The 24,143-nt window shown below is 35.7% G+C and overlaps 1 protein-coding gene across 1 annotated transcript; it reads left to right on the forward strand.

The window, feature by feature from the left end:
• Positions 1 to 1,441: 1,441 nt before the first annotated feature.
• Positions 1,442 to 23,934, forward strand: LOC140790415 (uncharacterized). Its single transcript, XM_073140489.1, has 14 exons — positions 1,442 to 1,663; positions 2,368 to 2,480; positions 2,572 to 2,668; positions 2,840 to 2,964; positions 4,155 to 4,683; positions 6,412 to 6,597; positions 7,956 to 8,249; positions 13,365 to 13,517; positions 14,429 to 14,583; positions 15,667 to 15,772; positions 15,937 to 16,875; positions 16,992 to 17,073; positions 21,745 to 22,125; positions 23,526 to 23,934. The coding sequence occupies exons 1-14, from the start codon at positions 1,559 to 1,561 to the stop codon at positions 23,711 to 23,713; spliced, it is 3,453 nt and encodes a 1,150-aa protein (XP_072996590.1). The 5' UTR covers positions 1,442 to 1,558; the 3' UTR covers positions 23,714 to 23,934.
• Positions 23,935 to 24,143: the final 209 nt, after the last annotated feature.

Genomic DNA, 24,143 nt, shown 5'->3' on the forward strand with positions numbered 1-24,143 from the left:
CTTAGCTCGACTCAGACTCGAAATTGATTAATAAGATTATCGAGCTACATCAATTTTACAAAAAAAATGCATATTTATTTTACCGCTACAATAATACAACCTTTATAACGTTGGGCGCTTAGTACATATAATGATGATTTATAATTCTTCATTTCCTAATGTGTGACTAAATGTCATTCCAACCAATTAAAAAAATTAATCTTTTTACATATAAAATCGAGGATTCAAATCCACATCATCTTATTTGAGATTGACATGCATTACTAAATATGCTGCAACACATTACTATAAATTTCGAGCTCGAACAAGCAAAGTTTAGTTCGACTCAGCTTATTTAGAGCTCAAGCAAAGCTCATTAGCTTCACGAGCTATCGAGCTTTTTTAATGACCCTAGAGCTAGGGAGTGAGGAATTAAAGGTGACTAGGAAGATGTTAGATGCTAGAGATAATGTTGGACAAGTGATGGCTGAAAGAGGTTCAACTATTAAAGAGAATGAGTGAGAGGGAGAAGGACTGAGGTTGGTGAGAAGTTGAGGCTTATTCGCCACAGCTCAAGATAAAAGGGGAGATTAGGAAGTGATCAGTTACTAAGTTACTTCTATACGGGTTTATGTTGAGTGCGTAGGTTCGATACTCATTATACTGTTTGTCTATAAAATTATGAGTAATCATATATTTGATATCGGAAGAAATTTATCCAATTAATATTATTGTAATAATATGTTACTTACATGGTAAATAAGAATCTAATCATTCGATCTTAATTCAAACTTGATCCAAACATCTTAGTTAGATTTACTTTAAAATAGTATTGAATATGCTTACCGTGCGTCTTAGTTAAGATTGAGCTTAAAATAGAGTTAAATTGAATTTAATCAATCCAATAAGCTCAATCAAGCTATACTTGATTACACTAGGCTAGTCTTATAAATATGAAGCACATCATCATAGTTGTATATGTACTAAGTATCGTTCTCACAATTAAGTGTAATATTTTTTTTCCAATGGGATATTACTCAATTAGTTAAAAGAACTTATGTTGTACAAGTATTTTCAAATTTTAATTCAAACTACATCATTATCTAGTGAGATATTATTAAATTTTTATTTCTCTATCAAGAAAGTTATATAATTTTAAATTTATAAAAATTTATAAATTTATACGTGAAGAATTATTATAAATTTATAAAGCTCAGATGGATGGATTCCTAATCAAAATTAGCTCGGTTTGAGTTTGATTCAAGCTTTACTAAAATCAAGATCGAATTATATCGAGCTTAATTTGGATTAAATATGATACTTATATTTAACTATATGGTATATATACGTATAGAGATGCCCCACTTCGAGGTTCCAAAATGAAGGGCGAATCGTCGCCGAGTTCGTTTTGTAGCCGACTTCAAAAATTATATAGACTACTAAAACCTTCGCCGACTTCTCTCTCTCCTAAAACACCATTTTCCCAGTTATTTCTCCTCTTCCAGGGACCGTCTCGCTTGCTATCAGTGCGCCTCTGAAATCCAAATCCGCGAAGCAGGGAGAAGCCGAGAAGAGGAAGATGGTGAAGGTTCGGATGAACACGGCCGACGTGGCCGCGGAGGTGAAGTGCCTTCGGAAGCTGATCGGGATGCGGTGCGCCAACGTCTACGACATAACCCCGAAGGTAATCCGAGAACTTCATCTAATCTACAAAATCCGTCGTGCATGTGGGTTTTCATCTATTAATATTCACTTCTTTGATGAAGAAGTCCTGTTAGCGGATTATCGCCTTCGTTTTTTTCTCAAATTTTCGCGTTTTCTGGTAATTGATGTGCTCTTATTAGGCATTTAACCTTTCATATGATTGGTTTTTCCGTGGAAAGTGTAGAAATGATTAATTTTTTGGTTTTGTTATTTTGTACTTCACTTTTTTGGGCTTGGACCTTCTAGGACAATTCGTGAAATCTTTGATGCTTCAAGAGAATATTAGTCATAGTAAGCGTGTCATTCTAGAAGGTGTCAATGCTGAAGCCAGACTTCTGATACGAGTGCTAGAAGGAACTTTTTGTTGTCTGCTTAGGCGCTTGCACGGTGTTTGAATGATTTAATGTGAGGTTGGTTACTGGGAAACGAGAATGATAATTACTTCAGTTAACAGATTCAGAAAAGGGGTCGGTTTAGTTTTGCTCAACAACTTCATATACAAGTAGTGTAACAATCTGCAATTCCAGTGAAGTATGTGTCCTAACTGGCTGGTTTTATTGTAATGTTTTAGCAAGTCTCAGATAATGCAACTTTCATGACATAAATAACTGATCCGTTTAATTATCTTTTATCTGGTTTAAATTCGTTCTCTCATAATTGTTGCTAATGATCATTTATTTGTAGACATATCTGTTCAAGCTGATGAACAGCAGCGGAATGACTGAATCAGGGGAGAGTGAGAAGGTTTTATTGTTGATGGAAAGTGGTGTCAGGTTACATACAACTCAATATGTTCGGTGAGACTATATCTATGATTTTAGCTTTGTAAATGCGATCTGATTTTTAGTTTGAATTTTTCATTGTTACAATACTCTTCACTTTGTTTAGGGACAAGAATACAACTCCTTCTGGATTTACTCTTAAATTACGGAAACACATACGCACAAGAAGGCTTGAAGATGTTCGGCAACTGGGATATGATCGTGTAATTACTTGATGCTAACTACAACACTGGAGAAAAATCCATGATATCAATAGTTTTAACTTTTAAGGACTTGAATATTTTTCTCTTCTCATTATGAATGAAATTGATGTTTTGCCATTGTCTCTTCTCTTATACGAGGTTCTTAATCATAGCTTTGATTTTTATTCACAGATTATTGTTTTCCAATTTGGTTTGGGAAGTAATGCTCATTTTGTAATTTTGGAGCTTTATGCGCAAGGAAACATACTTCTCACAGATTCTGAATTTATCGTCATGACGCTACTCCGTTCTCACAGGTTGTTATCATATCCACAATGCTTAGTTGTTACGATTCTATGTTGGTGATCCAGTTGCATATATGAATCTAATATGTTGCACAATGGATATCTTGATCAATTTGTATCTTAAATCCATTTCATGATAGATGATATATATGTGGCATACATACAAGGGTATCATGTAAATTGAAAGTTGCATTTTAGAAGATGTTAGGTTTCCTCGCCACATTTTTTCTGGTTTCACTAGATCTAGAACATTTATAATCCAGGATTGCCATATCAGAGGCATGGCCTGTGCTGGTCACTCGTTGGCATGGTACAAGATGACACGTGCCGCAAGAACGACGGAGATGTTTATCTTACTCCGTCATTGCCTCTCATGTTCTCCTGCCTTCGCCTCCTCCTTTCATTCTGTGCTCAACTCCGCTTCCGTTGGTGCTTCCAAGTTCCACCTCCTTTAAGCTTTATATGGTTTTTATGAGATTCATCTTGAGAGGAAGAAGATGATCTAATTAGATCGACTTCTATTCTCATGTGGATATTTGTTTTGAGAGTAAGTGAAGTGGATCGTGCCAATGGCCACATGTTGGCGCTCTATTGGCACGGCTAATCCTTGCTTATAATCTTAAAAAGGGTGGTTCGCTCAAATTTGTTTCATCCATTGTGGTTTCTTATGATAAACGTAATTCCTTTTTTCTTTTAAAAAAACTCCATATATGTTTTGCCTGTCATCAAGCCAATTGTGAATTTTGGTGACTTTTTAGAGACCTTTCAAATGCTAATTTACAAGGTTTCCGTATGATGTTACTGCATAGATTAAGAAAGGCATGCTTTTCATTCTTATTAGCTTACACTGGATTTATGTGGGCACAAAGATGTGGATAAAATTACTTGTTTTTTACTTGGTTATTTCACACCCATTTTTTTTCTTTCAAGCATCACATAGAAAACTTCAGATCAGTAAAAGATCTTTGCATAACTTCACTTTTGTAGTGGCTATATGGTTCCTGGACACAGTTGATTCCTTGCTTCCATGATACTGACTCGAAATAACTTCACTTTTGTATCCACGTTCATTTTTCAGTTCCCTGTCAATCTTTTGCCCTTCTGAATCTCTACAAGAATAAAGTTTGTTTTGCCAAACAGGACGAGTGTTTTTTTTTCTTCCATGTACATTAATGAGCTTAAAGCTAACATGTTTACTGCAGAGATGATGACAAGGGGTTGGCCATTATGTCACGCCATCGCTATCCAGTAGAAGCATGTCGTGTTTTTGAAAGGACTGATTTGACAAAGTTAAAAGCTGCAGTAAATAGGTCTGGTGATAATGAATGTTCTGAAGTGAATGATGATATTAATGTCTCTGAAAAATCCAAGGAACCAAATACTATTAAGAATAAGAACTTGCCTGTATCAAATAAGAAAGCCAGTGAAGGTACTCAGTCTAGTAAAGCTACTCTGAAGACCATTCTTGGGGAGGTCTTAGGTTATGGACCTGCACTTTCTGAGCATATTATATTGGACGCTGGCCTACTCCCAAATATGAAGATTGGGAAAGATCCTGATAACAAAATTGATGAAAACACGGTTCAGATTTTAGCACAGGCTGTTACTCGGTTTGAGGACTGGCTTGCAGATGTGATATTGGGTCAAAAGGTTCCTGAGGGATATATTTTGATGCAGATTAAATCCACTAGGAAGGACATTATACCTGCACAAGAGTCTATTTCTGGAAAGGTTGGTGTATCACCATTTAAAGTGTTTACACTTTTTTGGAATGATGTGTTGACATCTTTGGGAAATCGACTAGCTACCTTACACCGTCCACTGTGGTTTCTTCATACAACTATGCTTGTCTGGTTTATGAAATTGTTTTTGCCAAGTTGGTTAACTTTTTGATTGGGTGCATGTTCATCGCACCTTCTATTGTGAGATCACATATGCAAGCTGGACGATAATCTTTTCTCCACTTGTGTTATTTACTAAACTTCATGCAGTTTTGCATTATCCAATGCATATATTTCTCAGGTAGAGGCACTAAAAGATTCGGTCCATGTTTTGCTGACTTCTTTAAGTCCATAAGAGAGTGATGCATAATTTTCACCCTTTTGAGATGCTTTAGGCTTTATGCTTATCTTGTATAATAAATAAACCTCTGATGTCAAATTGTCAACATAATATTAATACGACGCTAGGTCATCCCTATGCCATATCCATGGACCATAAATTTTACATCTTCATGCTTGGTTTCTTTTGACTTTTGAAATTTTCTTGATGATATTTTCTCAAATTTCTGTGGAACATTTTATGTAGTGTCAGCCCTCTTTTCCTCTTCTGACTAATAAGTGTGAAAAATGGGGTTGCCTTTGCTGTCTCAGAAAGTTCTTTTATGTTTTTCCACTCTTTTAAAATTCTAGTATCTTGATCATGGACTCTGCCTTTGGCACCCTTGAGCATGTGTTTTATCTATTTGAGTTTGATTGCATAACTTTTGTTTCCTAAACCATATATCTTCTCTCCAAGAATTTGGTGTACACTGTTTTTGGACTGTTTAGTGAGATAATTACTATTCCTCTTTTTATGCCCTTAAAGGGATTGAGTAATCTGCTCTCCAAGATTGATTGTGACAGCATAGCTTTTTAGGAACGAAAGTAGAAATATGAATATCTTTTTCTATGAAGCAATGTCATGCACATATTCAAGATAAGCCTTATCTTCTTCGGTATTTGACTAGTAAGAACTATAAGATGGAGGAATAGAAATGGCAAAAACACAATAAAAACGACACTAGCTGTATGGCTGCTTGCACATGCTGAAGGATAAGTACTTCTTCATTATTACTATTGTTCGACACTTATATGATGAACAAATTTTTGGAGTAATCCTCAGTTTCTGATTATTTTTTTTGGAGAATTTAGAAAGAAAATATTACACAAATTTTCCACTTAAGAGAACAGCCAAGATATTATGTCACACGATCCCAACAATGCACCGAGATGGTGAGAATTATCCTATCCATGAAGATGAGTTGCTGCCTATACAATATATAGTTTTCCTTGTATTGTGATAATAGACGAAGTTTTGTGCAGATCTCCACTGGCATATGTTTATCTCTCCGCAGGATCATCTATGTTGGTCAATCACATGACATGCTTTGACACATTGAGAAACTAGATGATTTCTGAAAACAGTTGATTGCAAATCTTTTATGGTCCTCTATTTTTCTTCAACTTATTGGTCCCACAGCCTTGATAGTTCCTTATAAACAACAGTTGTAGATGCAATGACGCCTTATTGTGGCGGCAGTCTATTGTTTTGATTATTCCAGGATGAGTGACAATTTATTTATTCTTTTTTTCTTGAGGGTTTCTCTTTATTTATGCTCAAATAAGGTATTAAGACAGTACATCCAGTAAATTTTTACCTTGAAACTGTCTTAAACGTATTATGTTATTTGCAAAGCAGGTCTATGATGAATTTTGTCCTATTCTGTTGAATCAATTCAAGTTGAGGGAATCTGTTGAATTTGAGACATTTGATGCTGCTCTTGATGAGTTTTATAGTAAAATCGAAGGCCAAAAGTTGGAGCAACAACAAAGAGCAAAAGAGGGATCAGCAACGCAAAAGCTAAATAAGATACGGTTGGATCAGGTTCTCATCAATCTTCTTCCAATTGGTATAATTGCATGTACAGTTATTTAAGTCATATATAAATGGATAAGATTATTCTGATAAATTATTGTACTCTGTTTTTGGTTATTGACAATTTATCCTCTCTGCCCACAAACTGAATATAGTGAAAGTTATATGTAAAGAATACATTTCTCTAGTATTTTATTTTCAGAAATTAAATTGATCAAGATTGGAAGCTTCTTGAAGAAATTACTTTGCTTACCAGTCATAATTAGTGACATGTTATGAATGCTAAATACTTTAGTGCAAATTGTTCTATTTGATTCTTATTTTATACTTGAAAAACATGTGGCTGCTGTTTGTTCAACACTTGAGACTAGGTTACTGCCTACAACACCAATTACCATTTTATAAGGCTGAAGAGTTACGATTCAGAAACTCAGATTAATCTAGCTTAAGTTGTGGAAAGGTCCTAATCAAAAGAAGTATGATCATAAGTAAGGTTGGACTCTCAAAGTATTATTTTGAGGATAAGTAGAGTGCAAAATCAAGTAACTTAATCATGGATAAGTAGAACAACATTTGAGATTCTATAAAACAAGGATTATGGATCATACTGCAGATCATTAGAGAATGTGCTATAATTGAATTATCTGAAAAAGAGAGCATGTTGAGCTTGTAGATGTAATCGGAGAATTTTAGTTCAGATTTTGGAGTGTCCAATGGTGTACAGGTAGTTTATATTATGTTTTCAGGAGAGAGAATTGTGCCTGTGTGCTCTATTCTTTTTCTATGCTGTAGAATCTCCTCCCTGCACATATATATGAAATATGGTAGCTTATACGGACGTATCTCACTTTATTGCCCATTTGAAGGTTCTTGTTTTAGTCTAGTTGAACAGAGATCCAAAGTGAAATGCCCAAGGATATATTTTTTTCGTGTATGTTTTAGTATAATTTCCATAATTCCATTAGCCAACAATTGCAAGACATTGGCAATTTGATATGTTAAAGATGACCTATCCTGCAGTGCCTTCACCTGAGACATTGGCAAATTCCATTTCACCAGCTTAACTTTTTTTTGGGGGGGTCATATCTGATTACAGAGAATAAGAGTTATTTTCAACTCCTTTTTTCTATTAATTTCCCATAAACGTAGTTGGTACGGATGCTCGTTTTAGCTTGTGCTTTTTCCCTCCTAGATGTTTGTTTTCCAAAATTTTTCCTTTTCACTGTTTTGCCTTGACCTCTGGAAAACCGAGCTTGACTCTGGCCTAGTGCTGCTGAACTGGTGGCCCCTTTCTGCCATTTGTACCCTGCACTTGCTCCCTTCAGAATAGCCTCCTATAGATTTTCTATAATTTTTCTGTGATGCAGGAAAATCGTGTACATACATTGAGAAAAGAAGTGGACCACTGCACTAAAATGGCGGAACTGATTGAGTACAATTTAGAAGATGTGGATGCAGCTATATTAGCAGTCCGTGTTGCCCTTGCGAATGGGATGGATTGGCAGGATCTTGCCCGCATGGTTAAGGAAGAGAGAAAATTAGGAAACCCAATAGCTGGCCTCATTGATAAACTCCATCTTGAAAGAAACTGCATTACACTATTGCTCAGTAACAACCTTGATGAAATGGATGAGGATGAAAAAACTGCTCCTGCTGAAAAGGTATAGCTGCAATTTGCTAATTCACATTCCAATTCTTGTTTATCACTGCATTTTATCTTGATCTGCTATGCTCCCCATAACTAGATTTAACGATACTCCATAGTTCATACTTTCTAGTTTGTATGAGCTTTTAATGCATTCCCTCATTCACAAACATACTTGAGTTTCTGCTCTAAATGATAATCAAGTTTAATTAATTAAATAACAAGTTTGATGTTTGAATTTTGAAGGCCTATGCTTTTTCTGCACTATGGGATTGTGATGTCTAGAATAGCTGGTCCTTTGGATGCCACATTAGCAAGATGAAATGAATTTTCATTCTCTCTACAAATTCAGGACTATTAATTGTGTCCTGCGCTGCATTATTAGCAAGATGCTGGATTTTAATTTGCATCAATACTGAGGCATCTTTAGAAAAATATATTCATTCTAATGTCATGTTCTATCACAATTTCTCACTTGTTTATTGCAAGGCAAGGATCTATTCTCTTAACAGTTACCAAAAGTACCAAAACAAAATAAATGAAATTGATGCATAATTATATTGATAGGTTCAAACCCGACAAAACTTTGTTAAGTAATACCACAACAGAATAATGGTGGAAAGAAAGGAAATCGCAAACCTTTCTCCCCTGGCTAGACTTGAGAAAAGAGAGAAGGAAAGGAAATATTTTATTGCCGCCCCACATAAAAAAACTTATACATAGTTTCCAATCGAACTAATTACTTAAGCTCCCCCCCCCCCGTTTCACTTTAGGAATAACTTTTTTTCTATATTAGAATATAACTCTTTATTCCAGAATAATATGTAAACATTGTAATAACTCAATTGTAGAAAACAAATACTTCATATCAAATTAGAATTAATTTTATTCCTGAAGCAAACGGGGCATACAAAAATAAAACAAACTCAAACCTAATCAAACTCTTAAAATAAATCATTAACCAACGATCAAGTTGGCGAGCATTTAAACGGCCTGAAGGGCGTTCGAATGCATCAGTGAACTTTGCTCTCAGCCAAAAGTGTTATGATCTTATTCGAACAACTGACCAGGCGTTTGAACGCCTAGCTTAGAATTCGTCCATTTTGATGAATCCCCTACTCTTGTGGCTAGATGTCCTCTCCTTTGATAAATAGATTAGAATGAAGTGATTAGATTTCCATTTCTATCATATATCTTCAATTTAAATATCTAAAATTCTGAATGAGCAAGCTTTATGGTAATAGCAACTAGGGGTGTCAAAATAAACGAGCGGCTCGGACTCGACTCGGCTCAGCCGAGCCTAAATATATTTTGAGACTCGATTTGAATTTTGAGCCAAGCATGAGCCGCCGGCTTAGGCACAACTCAATAGGCTCGTTTACACACTTGAGTGGCAGTGGCAGAGCTGTCTAATTGTTGGGATAAGGAGCGAAGTGAGAAGGAACGTACCGTTACAGCCCAAATCACATTAACATGAGAGATTAATCTCATCAATTTGGTACGCCCTATAGTTTAACCATTCGATATAAAACAAGAGCAAAAGTGTAAATCACAATGCATCTGGAAAGCCGTTGGATTTTATTGAGTTTCTCAATCAATATTAGTAGCCACATGGGTTGATTCTATCACATCAATCATCTCAATCGTTATTTTTTGAGCCTTCTTCTAGCCTTTCTATTTGTTTCTTTATGCTGGAGGATAGAATAGAATATATATCTAATACTTGGATCACTATGGATTATCTTTTTTGATTGTACACCTCACCAACTGAAGGAATATTTATTAAAAGCAACAACTTTTGTCGAAATGAGGAACAAACATTTTCGGCTTCCTCCTGCTCTTTTGGCCTCCCTGCCGCCTCCTCCATCGGCCTCCACCTTCTCCGTCAAGCCACCACCTCCAGCTCAGTCTGAGTTGATTCGGCTCGGCTTGAATAGGGCTCGATAATAGGCTTAATCTACGCTCGAGCTCGGCTCGAGTTGAGCTAAGCCGAGGTTGAGCCAAGCTAATAAGCTCAAAATTAATTTCGAGCCGAACCTGAGTTGGAGTCGGCTCGCTTAGGCTCGGCTCGTTTACACCCATAGTACCAGCTATAACATAGGATCCTATTATTTTGAGCTTGTGGTAGTTAGGATGGCCAGAAACATTTTATCTACATAGGATTTGGCAACATCCTTTTGCTGCATGAATAATCCATCTGGTCAAATTTCTTAGCCTTTTGTTCTATTTGAGGAACTTGAAATTTGGATTGAAATTTAGTGTGGGTGGCAAGGCATGCCATTGAATGCTCACCAGCTTATCAATTATGCGTATTTGACGGCCATGATTGCATCCGCTCTAACCTTGTGGGTCTCTTTGTATTTTGAGTGTATCATGATTGTCTGACGCACTCAATTTATGCACTGGTATAGGGCTGTCAAAATAAATGAGCGGTGGCTATTTTATTAAACGAACTGAGCCTAAGTTGAAGTCGGATTGCTTAGGCTCGATTTGATAGGCTCATAATTTTTTTATTATATATATATTAAGTACAAAATCTTTGATCCAACGACTCATTTATGGCTTTTGGACTCGTTTAAGGTCTGAGCTCATTTAAGACTATTGGGTTCGTTTAAGGCTTGAGCTTGTTTTGAAATAAGCTCGATTAACTCGGCTTGAGGTCGGTAAGGCTTGGGTCTAGCTCGGCTCGGTTTGAGCTAAGCTGAGCCTAAACAAAAAATGAGGCTTGTTTACACCCCTACAGTGGTGTGCCCATATTGATCTAAATGGATTGGCCCGCATCGAATCTACTCTTAGAGAATCTTTGCTCTGATATTTTAATATGCTGAAATGAAACATCTATAACTTTCTTAATGGAGCTGATTACATTTGAAGAGGTATTGCTAGCTGTGTGGAGCGACTGTCTGGCTTATTTATTATAGATACCCATTCAAATTAGTAATCTGTTGAAGACAAGCTGCACGATTTACCTCCTTGTGTATATCAAAAATACATTTATGTTATCTATCCTGTTCTACTGTTTAATAACATTTCCCTTGGAGATCTGTTGAGGCTAAAATGAAAACATAAATTGCTTTCGAACCCTTCATTTTTGAACTACAAGGCTCACAATGTCGAAAATGAGCACTACAAAGCAAAAATGAAAACTAATGGCAGTTAAATCCATATTAGCTACTGGGTTGCATGTCCTCTTGCATACTGAGGGGTTTAGCCAGCAATTGTTTGTTAGTGATATCCTTCCATTCTGAAATTTTGTTCCTTTCCATTAATATACTGGCGCTATCTTCATTCTTCAATATTGCTCGTTTGGCTTTCACGGGCCTCCTTTTCCGTTAGCTTCTTGTATTGTTATCCCTTTTTTTTCTTATAATAATAATAATATAGGCACTGTATTTCCTCTCTTATTCCTTTCAATTATGCAAATAGGACAAAAATTTGAAATGGTGATTGTTGATTCATATTATAGTCTAACTTAAAAGTTCATTTGTTTTGAGAAAAAGAAAACTAGTCTTGATGGAACTTGTATATTTTCAGCTTGTTCTCTTTGTTTGGGTAGTAAAAGATACATTCTCCTGCTGTGCCTTTTCTTTAATAATCTTTTCAGCAACTTCTTATTGCTGTTGAGAAGAGGATGAGCCAAAGGCTTCATCTTTCTGAATTTTCATGATTGAAACAAGTGAGGATGTCTCGGTGGTGACCAGATAGGGTGCACCGTGTTGTGTATAAATTTCCCATAATTATGTATTACAGGTGATGATAAGTTCCTAACTGGAAGTTGCTCTTCCCCTCTTTTTAACAATACCCATGTCTAGGGGGGTTGTGTGGTGGATTGCCACTGGCAATCATGATCCTAAACGGAGCTATGGCCTATAGGAATAGATAACTCTTGCTGCTAAGTTCTATCTGGCACGACACCATATTAAGTCTATCACTTGTTTTTTTCGGCAGGGAATTAAAGACAAATTTCTAAAGGGGCTGTTGTTAGTTTGATAACCATTAATAAAATGGTTAATTATATTTAGTCTCCTTTAACTATCACTCTTTGTAATATAGACCCCTTGAACTATTGAAAAGAACACTCATTTCGTTAGATTTTTATTACCTTTTGTTTTCATTCCCTTGTTTCGTTCCCCCGCCGAAAAATGGTGATAGGTCAGGGGTCCAAGTGTAATTGTCTCTTAATAAAAATCTGTCAACTTTTGTGGAGTAGCTTATCTAAGAGTTGTGTTTTAGTCGACTCCATGCTTTTCAGGAAATGCTTGGGATGATATTGGTGACCAGTTAAGTTAATGGATGCAGTAGTTTTATATAGCTAGATTGACAATACCAAACTAATCAACAAATTTGACTTTCATAAAGAGCTGAACTTGTATAGTCAAGTCATAACAGTAAATCATTATTTTATTTCCGGATGGACATCAACTTCATTGTAATTTCCTATTGATATTTCTCTTCCTATTTATACCTGTTAGTACCTCTAGTTTATACTTCATAACATCACCTTTGGTTTTGTATAAGCCTTTTCCAGCCACTTGGAAAATCAGTGGTTCCATTTCTCCATGGTTCTGATAATCATATCATGTACAGTTGTGAGACTGTAAAGTATCTGTACATATCGTTTCAATTAGACAACTTCCAGATGCAAAGTTTACCTCAAGGAAAGCTTTACTTGATTAAGGAAACCACTCCTACAGTTACCTTGTCTTGTTTCGAGAAAATAACACATTCCTATTTTGTCATTTGTAATCCTCATTGATCATTTATTTATAAGAAAATTTGTCTGCTTTCATTCACTTTGTGCTTATTCATTCCGGACAGGTTGCTTATAAGAGAACTTACCATCTACTCACTTTATCTAGTTTCTTTCCCTGTGAAGGTTTTGATTGGAGTGTTGTGGTTTGATCTTCAAAAAATTAGATGTTTGTATGTTTGTTGGTTAACAAATTGAAGTTTCACATTAACCAAGGTTAACCCGATAAGAAGTGTAACAGGTGATTGCTTCTTGGTGGATATCATGGACTATGTTGATTCGTCAGTTTGAAGTATCATTATCAAGTTTAAGTTCAGCTTTCTCCTAATATTTCAACCTGGTATTGAATTGCAACTGAATGTTCATATTTCACATTTCCAGGTAGAGATTGATTTGGCACTTTCTGCACATGCAAACGCCCGCCGCTGGTATGAACTGAAGAAAAAACAGGAGAGTAAGCAAGAAAAGACAGTTACAGCACATGAGAAGGCATTTAAAGCAGCTGAGAAGAAGACACGACTCCAACTTGCTCAGGTAATATCTAGAGTGGTCATGACAGTGTACCGTAAGAAACATACATGCATTCGTTACAGCATCCTTTTGTTTTCCTCCCTTGAAGTGAATCTATGTCTTCTGACTTACACAGTTACACTTGTGGATAAGAAATGTTTCCTGACCCCAACCTGAATCCTGCGTCTTCTAATGCTTCCTCCCCTCTCCATCTGATTAAACCCTGGTTCCTCCTTTTGCCACTGTCTTACCCTCCAAATCACTGCTTTCCTCTAACTGTTAACCGGTATGGGTTGCGCGGGCCGGCAAATTTCATGCCGATAGGCCATTGGCATACTCCGTGAAGTTGGTAATGAACTTAGTTAGGAGTACCTTCTTTCAAGGAACATATTGTGTTCATTTTAATCAAATCATTTCTATTTGAGGTAGCTAAGATAATTTGTGCATTGGCTTGTTTTGCATTATCAATAGTTTGTAAGACCTTTATACGCTATTTTATCTTTTCTCATTGTCATTTAGCCTTTGAATTCTTTGTCCTTGTTTTAATTGCTATAGTTTATATTTCTGGTGAGTGGTGAGCCACTGCTGAGGTTATATTACTTAAGGGTCCGGACTCCAAAGTAAATTTCTTTGTTGAATGTTCAGATGTAGCTGCATTGAACATAAAATAGTTAAAGATAAGAAACAATAATTCAGAAGGTTATGTACTGTATTATCTTTGAACTGTAATTTGACAGTGTCATGCACTAATGTTCTGTATGTGCTTGTATTTGAAATGGTATGCTGTCAGTAGTTTGATCAGTGATTTAAGTTGTCAATGACTGCATTTCTCCTTTATTTCACTAGAATAAGAGTATAGATTTTGCATTTCATACAAAAGTGGGACATTATACATGATGTGCACTTGATGTACTTTGTTGTTATATTTTTTCTAGGAAAAAACTGTTGCAGCAATCTCTCATATGCGCAAAGTTCACTGGTTTGAGAAATTCAACTGGTTCATCAGCAGCGAAAACTATTTGGTCATCAGTGGCCGTGATGCTCAACAAAATGAGATAATAGTCAAGCGATATATGTCTAAAGGAGATCTGTAAGTAAATTCAACTGTCCAACTAGGATCATTGTAAAAGTAGGTTTGCATGAGTCCAGTGGAATTCAAAGGTTTATTTAATGTTATAAATATTACTTGAGAATCAACCACTGAGAATCAACATGAGCCAATCACAGCAACTAAGAAGTGTCCTTTTGTTGTTTGCTAAATTGTACTGAAAATCTCTAATAGAAATCTGGTATACCTCCTAAAAGAACTATCAATTACCATCTAATATATGCCAGAAATTACCTGCACTAGTCCATGTTGTGATGTCAGCAGAATCTCCTATTCACAAGACTCAAAACTAGAAATCTCATTACACCCATGTTTTATTTTCAAAAGCCATGCTAATGTTTATATGGAGTACATCTTAATCAAGGTATGATATATTAATGTTTTTTAATATTTGACTAGCAATTACTGTAAGTCTCTTACGAAATGCTATCATTTTCTTTTTCTTCTTTTTCTGGACTCAGTGAGTTCAGATGCTGGACAATTTTGAGTGAGTCGTCATTGTCTTTACCATTTTGGTTCTTTTAATGATACAATTTGGTAAATCCATATTGGACATTCTTATGGAATATAGATCAGATTATTTTTTGATTTTCAGCTAAAGTATACTTTAAGGGATGGATTTTACTATATAAGTGGATCTGGATTTCACATATCACCTATAGCAGTTAGAATGTAGAAGGGTTAATTTGTAGCAAAAAGATATGGCTCTATATTCTCTATTCCATGAGCCAATCGCTGAAAGATTGAAGGAAGAATATTTCTCAAGAAGTCAATCATAAAATAATCAACAATTCATTTTATTTATCTGTGGGAAGTTAGATAATTAGCTGGGCCAAATTTGCAGTCAATGCCTTTGATTGATGACTACTATAGTTATCCTTCATATAATGGGTTTACCTTGTTTGCAGTCTGCAGTTGTGGCCTACGACTCCACTTGCTCACTTATTCATCTTGATTATCTGCAGCTTTAGCTTTTGCCATATTATTTACACTGGTTCCCAAATAAAACCTCATCGACTCAATCATGCCTTTCACTGTTGACTGACTTTGAGTTTGATTAAATAGGTATATTCATGCAGACCTACATGGAGCTTCTAGTACTGTGATCAAGAACCACAAACCAGATCATCCAATACCACCCCTGACATTGAATCAAGCAGGATGTTTTACTGTGAGTTAAACTGGACTCTTTAACTCGTAGTTCTGAAATCTGAACTCATCCTTGGTTTACAGTTGCTTATCAAGACTTATTCTTGAGATTCAATTCTAGCTTTCATGCTTTAATAATTTGAGGTATCTGTTATAGAAATTCCTAGAACCTGTTTCTCTTTCCAGGTCTGTCATAGTCAAGCATGGGATTCGAAGATAGTTACAAGTGCTTGGTGGGTGTACCCTCATCAAGTCAGCAAAACCGCTCCAACTGGCGAGTATCTTACAGTAGGGAGTTTCATGATTCGTGGTAAAAAGAATTTTCTCCCTCCTCACCCTCTTGTGATGGGGTTTGGCCTTTTGTTTCGTTTGGACGAGAGCTCCTTGGCTTCACATGTAAATGAAAGGAGGGTCAGAGGTGAAGATGAAGCCCTTCAGGAAATGGAAGGAGATTCTCTTAAAGAGCAGAATGGTTCTGAGTTAGATGAAGAAATTCTTAGTGAAGGAGAGACAACTAAGGAACCAGATCAAGATTCAAGATCAAGCATGGATAGATCAAGAGATGATCATTTTAAAGTGAAACAAGATAGTATCTCTGAAGTTGATTCTGTACCTGTTAGTATATCTTCCAATTCTAATAATTCTGACCTATCTGAAAAGCTTGATGGAGTAGGAAACTCAAAAAAGAACTTGACAGTTACAGATGAAAATGAACCTTCTGTTTCATCTGCACTTGACATTCTCATTGATAAGGCTCTTGGTCTTGGCCCTGCTAAATTATCTAATCGAAGTTCTGCTCATGATACATATCAATCAATTTCAGTGGTGGCTCATGATCAAGAAGAAGAAAAACCTACAATAAGAGAAAAACCTTATATATCTAAGGCTGACAGACGGAAGCTCAAGAAAGGCCAGAATAGCAGTGAAAATACAACCGATTCACATGAAAATAAAGAAGGTAATAAATCTGTTCCCTCAGTTTCTCAGCAAGATAAAAGCGGGGAGACCTCAAGGACTGTCAATCCGAAAATCAGTCGTGGACAAAAGAGCAAACTTAAAAAGATTAAAGAGAAATATGCAGAACAGGACGAAGAAGAAAGGAAGATTCGTATGGCTTTACTTGCGGTATTAACATTGCTTAAGAATTCTCTTTTACTTACTTGGAAGGGCTTAGTATTTTAATCTCTTTCACTATCTTCTCTGTTGCACTTCCCATGTTAATTATCTTTTCATTATTTTAGTCTGCTGGAAAAGCTTCAAGAAAAGAAAAAGATTCACATGATGGGGATGTAGTTGCTTGCAAATTAACCGAACCAGTTTCTGGTACTTACTAACAAATATCTTCCTCTGATCTTTCATTCTTAGTTGAATTTGATATTTGCTAGATTGAATTTTATTTCTCTTCACCTGCAATCATATAATTTTTCCATTTTTTTGTTTTTGCTATGCTGTGGCTGGTTTCAAAGTGCCTAGTTTGCTGGCTGCTTCCAGACTGTTTGGATCAAGAATTTTTTGACAAGGAAAAGCGCTTTGAATTATTAAATATGAATCTCTCCATAAATTGTTATATGCCAACAGGTTACATGGAGGAGATGATACTTTTCCTTGCTAGGTTGTAGGTGCTTTTATTTCGTTTTGGGGGTTGGTGATACTGTGATATCTGTATATAGTTGTTGTGTCTACCAAATGGGTAGATTCATCTTTAGTTTTGAAATGAAATAGTGCGATTCCTAGCCTTTTTCAGGCCCCCTCCCTCATACCACTAAAAGAAGAAGAAAAAACCGCAAAACAAAGCTCTAGAAGCTTAAACCAATAAAGGTAGGGGTGTAAAAGAGCCGAGCCTAGGTGAGTGGTGAGTTGGTTATAACTCAGGCTCGGGTCAATTAATTTCGAGTCTACTAGCTTGGCTTAGCTCAACTCGAGCTGAGCCAGACTGTACCTGAGCTTGAATTGAGCCTATTATCGAGCCTTATTCAAGTCAAGTCGGACCGAGCCTAAGCCAAGCCCAAAACTATTTAAGCTGAAATAAGCTTAAATAGTTAAATTAAAAAAAACTTTACTAAAGTTTAAAATTTAAAAATTGACTAAAATATTCAAAATGCCAACCAACTTGACTAAAATTTAATATAGCAATATTCAAAATGCCAAGCCAACAAAGAACAATTCAAACTGAACTAAGTTAAATTAAACAATACTTTACTAAAGCTGAAAATTTAAAGATTTAACCTGTAAATTATAAGAATAAGTCAATAATACATAGAGAACTATCAAATCATCAAAATAAAAATAAGCATCACACCAATTTCAAAATTCAACACAATATTATTATTTATCAAAATTTGGCTCAAAGTATCCAAATTATAAGTCTATCACTTGCTAAATATTACAATAAAAAATATTTGTCACTTCCCAAATATTACAATAAAAGTTAGTGGCATGCTAAATATTACGATTAAATTTATTTGACACTTGCAAAATGTTACTGTCAGGGATTCTTAACACTAGAAAGAAGCTTGATCTTGTAACTGTATAAAAAAATAAAGTATAATAAGTTATGGATTGTTTAGCTAACAAAAGAACATTAATAATTATTAGAGATGACGAATATTAGTGACACCAGATGATTCTTATTAGTGTTGAACAAATAGGAACTTTTACGGACGAAGCATACAAAGTGTATGAACCTGCAATAGTACTAACATTTTATTATAGCCAACCATTACCAGTAAACACAGTTCATAACAAATAAGCATTCTTGTGGTAGGCTGCCTAATGTTAAATAAAATGGATGACAACATCTGGTTGAGGTTTAAAGCATGAAATTTGACCACAAATTGGAGATCTACCCACATACCCACTGACACCACTGACTGTTTAACACATTATGAAGGGCGATCCTTCACTGAGACACGATTAAATATCTGACATAAATAAACTAGGAATAGGGGTGACATACCATCCACTTCCTCAAATTTGATTTCTTTCACCATTTCAGCAGCAGCATTGTACTCGAAACTGCAACACATTGAACAGAAATAGTAGTGCACTCTCTACAACACTTCTATTTATAGATTGAGCAAATGGAAAAGAAATACAACCTGTCTATTGAATAAGTTATCTGCAAAAGCATATAGAGAAAATATACGATAAATTGTGAGACAAGAACGATCCAATCTAATTTTAGCCGAGTTTGAACAATCAGGTGGGGACAATGGATTCCAATTATGGCTGCAGCTTGCACAATTCCAAGTATGCATAGTCATGTGTTGGAGGAGCAAATAACAACAAAAAGATGTTTGGAACATGCATTATATTCTAATAGTGGTTGTCAATAGGTCATGCCTAAGAGACAATAAATTGAAAAGATACCTAAATATCAAACTACATATGGAATCTTCACAAACACATTTACCATTGCAGATACTTGAATAAAATAAGATTATAAAAATAGAGTAAACAATATTTTATAAAAGTGTAAAATGGAAAAAAATATATTATGAGAAGTATAATTCACATACCTTAAAAGAGCTGATTTGTTTTTTTTTGATGATTCTCGGATCCAATTCCCTCAACATAGTAGAATGGGCTTAGTTACATGAGAAGGTTGTTGTCAGCAGTGCACTTGAAAGTAGTCTAAGTTTGTTAGCATATGTACAGTTTGCACATTGTCTTGAGATACAACATGTTGTAGTTTGTCGAATGAAAAAGAAGGTTCCAACTCGAGTTATGGCTGATGGACTTGAACGTATCGATGGTTAGAAGATGTAACAGATAAAAGTATAAATATTTGTTTACATCCAAATGGTGTTTGAATGAAGCCTCATACCCTCAGTTGAAGTTGCACACGTATTAACTCAATATTTCCAAAATTCATCAAGCTTAGTATGAATTTTGCCATGGTTTATTGAGCACTAGGACTAAAATAAATGATTAGCTACAATATATTTGCAAATCAATGAGCATATTAAGATGTAAACACTAATATTAATTAATGCTTAAAGAAACCTCTTGTCGACAAAGGATGACTAGATGAGGTTTGCCAACGGAGGAGGCTTGGGGGTCCTAATGGAGGAGGCCGACGAAGGAGCCTGATTGGAGAAGGAGGTGGAGGAGGAGGTGAAGGAGGAGGGTTATTGATGATGGATGAGGAGGACGAGGCGGTGGCTTGAGGAGGAGCCGGCTTGCTGAAGGAGGAGGAGGACGAGGAGGTGGCTTGTTGAAGGAGGTGAGTTGACGATGGAGAAGGAGGAGGCGGCCGACCAATGGCTTAGAAGAAAAAAGATCGGAGCGAATGAGAGAGAATTGAGTGGTAGAGTGTTGGGAGTTGGGAGTTTAGGGTTAGGGTTTGAGAAAGAATCCTTTACATATTTGAGCCTATCATGCTGAGCCTGATCGAGTCGGTTTCGGCTCAAGCTCGACTCGAAATTTGATGCAAACTGGGTCAGGTTGTTTCATATCATGTAGACATTAGGCTCGTTGAAGCGAGTATATTTATCTTTTAATTAATTCATGATATAAGCTCTTAATGCAAGTCTAGTTAAGTCATATGTACCCTTAAGGCAAATTCAATTAAGTCAAGTAAATCCTTAAGACAAGTCTACTTAAATCAAGTAAGTCTTTAAAACAAGTCCTATTAAGTCATGTAAGCGTTTCGGATAAATCATAATTTGATTCGTATAAGCCTTTGTGGCTAATCCTAGTATGACTCATTATACCTGACCTCTTTATATATAGGAGGGGTTAGGCTCCGTTGTTTAATTATCCAAGCATTGAAAAATTATTTTAGCCTTAAGTTTATCTTAAAAGTAAAAGTAAGATAACCTAAGAGTAGAAGTAAATTAATCTCCTTTCGTTCACTACCATTGCCATTTTTCTCTCTATTGTGCTCCACCACCTTCCACCTTCATTACCACATCATCCACCTCTATCCGACACCTAGAGGTGGATGATGTGGATTGACTCTAATCGATCTGTAATAAAATTCAAATTGAGTCTTAAATTAAGGCTTAGGCTCGGCTTGGCTCAGCTCATGTCGAGTCGAGCCCTGCCCGAACCGCTCGTTTATTTGACACCCCTATAAAGGACTATTGTTTTATTTCCTTATAATTTTTAACTTTTGAGTTTGAGATATTTAATAGGTGTAACTACTAGATTTGAATTAAATAGGTGGATGTATTATATTTTAAATCCGACATAGACCTAAGAGGATTTAAACTTAGGATCTCATGCTCTGCTCTCATGTGAACTCACCAATAGGTCTAAAAGCTTAAACTAATAGAGAATGTTTAAATTTTTGATATTGTAACATGGACCAAATTCAGTAATTTAAGGTACATTTCTATAGAACTACCATGAAGATAAAATGTTATAAATGTAGATTTACCTCATTTTGAACTTTCGTCTAGGTAATATTAAGACGAGTAGAAAAACTGAACTTGGAACTTTTCTCCAGCCATCACATCTTCAATTTGATGCCACAAAGCTTCTCTCTGTCTCTTTGACTAGAACTAATGGGTACTGGGCGTGCTCATGATAATACCCAAACTCCTGTTCGGCATGTGGGGCACTGACTGGTTAGCATTCCTTGGACCGTAGTAATATGATCGATTTGGATAAGCATATCTGGTCGATTTCGCAGATTATAGGGAGCAGAGACACAGCTATATTTCTTGTTACATTTAGTCATTTCCTTTCTTATAGTATTTTGGGAACATTGATGTATAGGCTGATGGAAATGATTGAATAGAGCATTTGATCTATACAGTAATTGATATTTGATATGGACCCTTTTTCATTAATGGGCCTATAAATTTGATCATGCATCAATCTATAATAAGTTTCCACTCAACATTGCAACATTTGCATGTATGGTATGGTCTTGTGCAGGTTAAGAAGCAAAAGGTTCTTCAATGCAAATATCTTCTTGCATTTTCTTATAATTTTTTTATTGGATTTATTTGGGACTGATCTTATCCAACATATATCTACTTTCAGTTCCAAATGATTCCTCGAAAGTGTGTTATAAGTGCAAAAAGCCTGGTCACCTTTCTCGCGATTGTCAAGAGTATAACTCTGAAGCAGATCAGTCCCAGGCCATCAAAAATAAGCATGCAAATGGTGATTTCTCTGACAATCTGAGAGCAGATCTAGATAAAGATAATTATGAGATGGATAAGATTGCTATCGAGGAAGATGGCATCAATGAGATAGGTGAAGAAGAAAAGGAAAAATTAAATGATCTGGACTATTTCACAGGAAATCCACTACCTAGTGATATATTGCTCTATGCTGTACCTGTCTGTGGCCCTTACAATGCATTGCAAACATACAAGTATCGGGTAAAAATAACTCCAGGCACTGCAAAGAAAGGGAAAGGTAGATTTTTCATTTCGTATTAAATTCTGAGTCAATTAAATAATGATTTTGTTTCATCATAATCTTTTCAGATATTCAAAATTCCATATTAACTTGCATAACTTTCAACAATTGATGCATACTGTTTTTTTAAATTTTACTGTAAATTTGTTTAGGCTATTTTATGTATTTTTGTAATTTTTATACTTGGAAGTTGGAACTGTCTTAGGCCTGATAAAGACTTTTGGATCAAGAAGTAAGTACTTGATTAGATTTTATTGGTACATATAGGGGTAAGGTCTGTTTGACCAAATCTAAGTAGGAAGTTTGAGTCTGTTAAGCTTTGGTTTTGACTTCGATTAGTTTCTGTTTTGATGCTGGAAAATACCGAACAATTGGATCGGTTTAAACAAAGGTCAAAATTAATGATCTTGCAAGTTTCAGCCTTGATCAATGGGTTTCAGCCATTACTATTACATCTCGGGCAAAATTTCAAACCATATTCTCATTCATCCCTAATAAAAAAAATTAGATGGAGACCTCTTGGAATGATGGTTATTGCATAACAGCCTAAGACAGGTAAGTGTTGCCCTTCAAACCTAGATTGCAACACTTATAAGCCTTACTTCCTAATATCTGTCCTTAAAACTACATATAAACTGTATATCTAATTCTGTTTGATCTGTAAAAAGTGTTCCAGAACCCTTTTAGGTTAGATCTGAACACAAATGAGCTTCTCAATATCTGAAAGAAAACACTCATAAGTCATAAGGTCTGTCAGTGATTGTCATGAGTGAATCTTTGCCTTCTTATGGTAGGACTTCCCAGTAAAGCAAGAAGATATACAAACTGTTCTATAATCAAACGTTTGCCCTATAAAAGAAGAATTCTACGTTCCTTTTGCAATGTCATAAGACAGTAAATTGAAAAATATTTTCATATAGCCTTGGCAAAGTTCTAGAAGGCAGATGGAGTGGTGCGAGCAGGCTATGAGATCCAGTCTAATCTTTCATCTTTCAGTAAAGCCCTCAACTTTGAGTAGGACCTTCTAGCTGGCATTATATTTGACAGGAAAAGAGTGGAGGATGCTGATAATATCCTCTCAAAATAGGTTTGAGTTCAATTAATCTAAAAACTTACTAGTGAGAGTGTGAGAGAATCATCAAATAGTTTGCTGGAATACTTCATTATTCTATTTTCATCTTGTCGACTTGAATGTGTAGTGGTGATGGAAGGCGAATTATTGATTCTTATGTGATGGGCCTAATTATTTTAAGGGCAAATTGGTCTGGATACATGGTACAATATTCCTGAATTTTAGGAGCTTGGTGTAGTTTCTCTACATATGAAATTCTAGTTTCCCTTTCGATGTCTCATTCTTGCAAACTCATGCATTGATATTTGAGTTGCTGTTGTTTCAGCTGCGAAAACTGCAATGAATTTGTTCAGTCATATGCCCGAAGTGACGAACAGGGAAAAGGAACTTATGAAAGCATGTACAGATCCAGAATTGGTGGCTGCTATTGTTGGCAATGCCAAGATTACAGCACCAGGTCTTACTCAATTAAAGCAGAAGCAGAAGGGTAGAAAGCCTGTCAAGGATAACTAGGATATGCTTTGGAGTTACGAAGATCTGATGCCATTATTTATTGTCTGTTCCGACAGTATCTTTCTTTAGAGTACATTTGAAACAAAGGGCAGAGAGAAAAAAAAAGCCCTTTCAGGGCAATAGTTTTATGCAACATAGCTTGTAGTAAGTATGTTTGCTTGATGTAAACTAAAAGAAACTATTTCAAAGAAGCAAATCAATTGAATTCATATCAATCTTCATGTGCTTGTGTACTTTTTGTCAAAATTGTAGAGTGATTTCCATCTTTGAGGCTTGATTAATCAATTGCGGTTCGAGATTCAGGTCTGTGGAGTTAGTTGAAAACGATATTGGTTGGTCAAAGTATGAGCATCTGCAATCTCTTAACCTATATCTACTCAGGATGGAAAAATGCCCGCAACTGCATACATCAAAGAAAGGATTGAATTGA

The sequence above is a fragment of the Typha latifolia genome, chromosome 6 (genome assembly GCF_019914945.1).
Source record: "Typha latifolia isolate L0001 chromosome 6, TyphaL0001v2, whole genome shotgun sequence".
Lineage (NCBI taxonomy): Eukaryota > Viridiplantae > Streptophyta > Magnoliopsida > Poales > Typhaceae > Typha > Typha latifolia.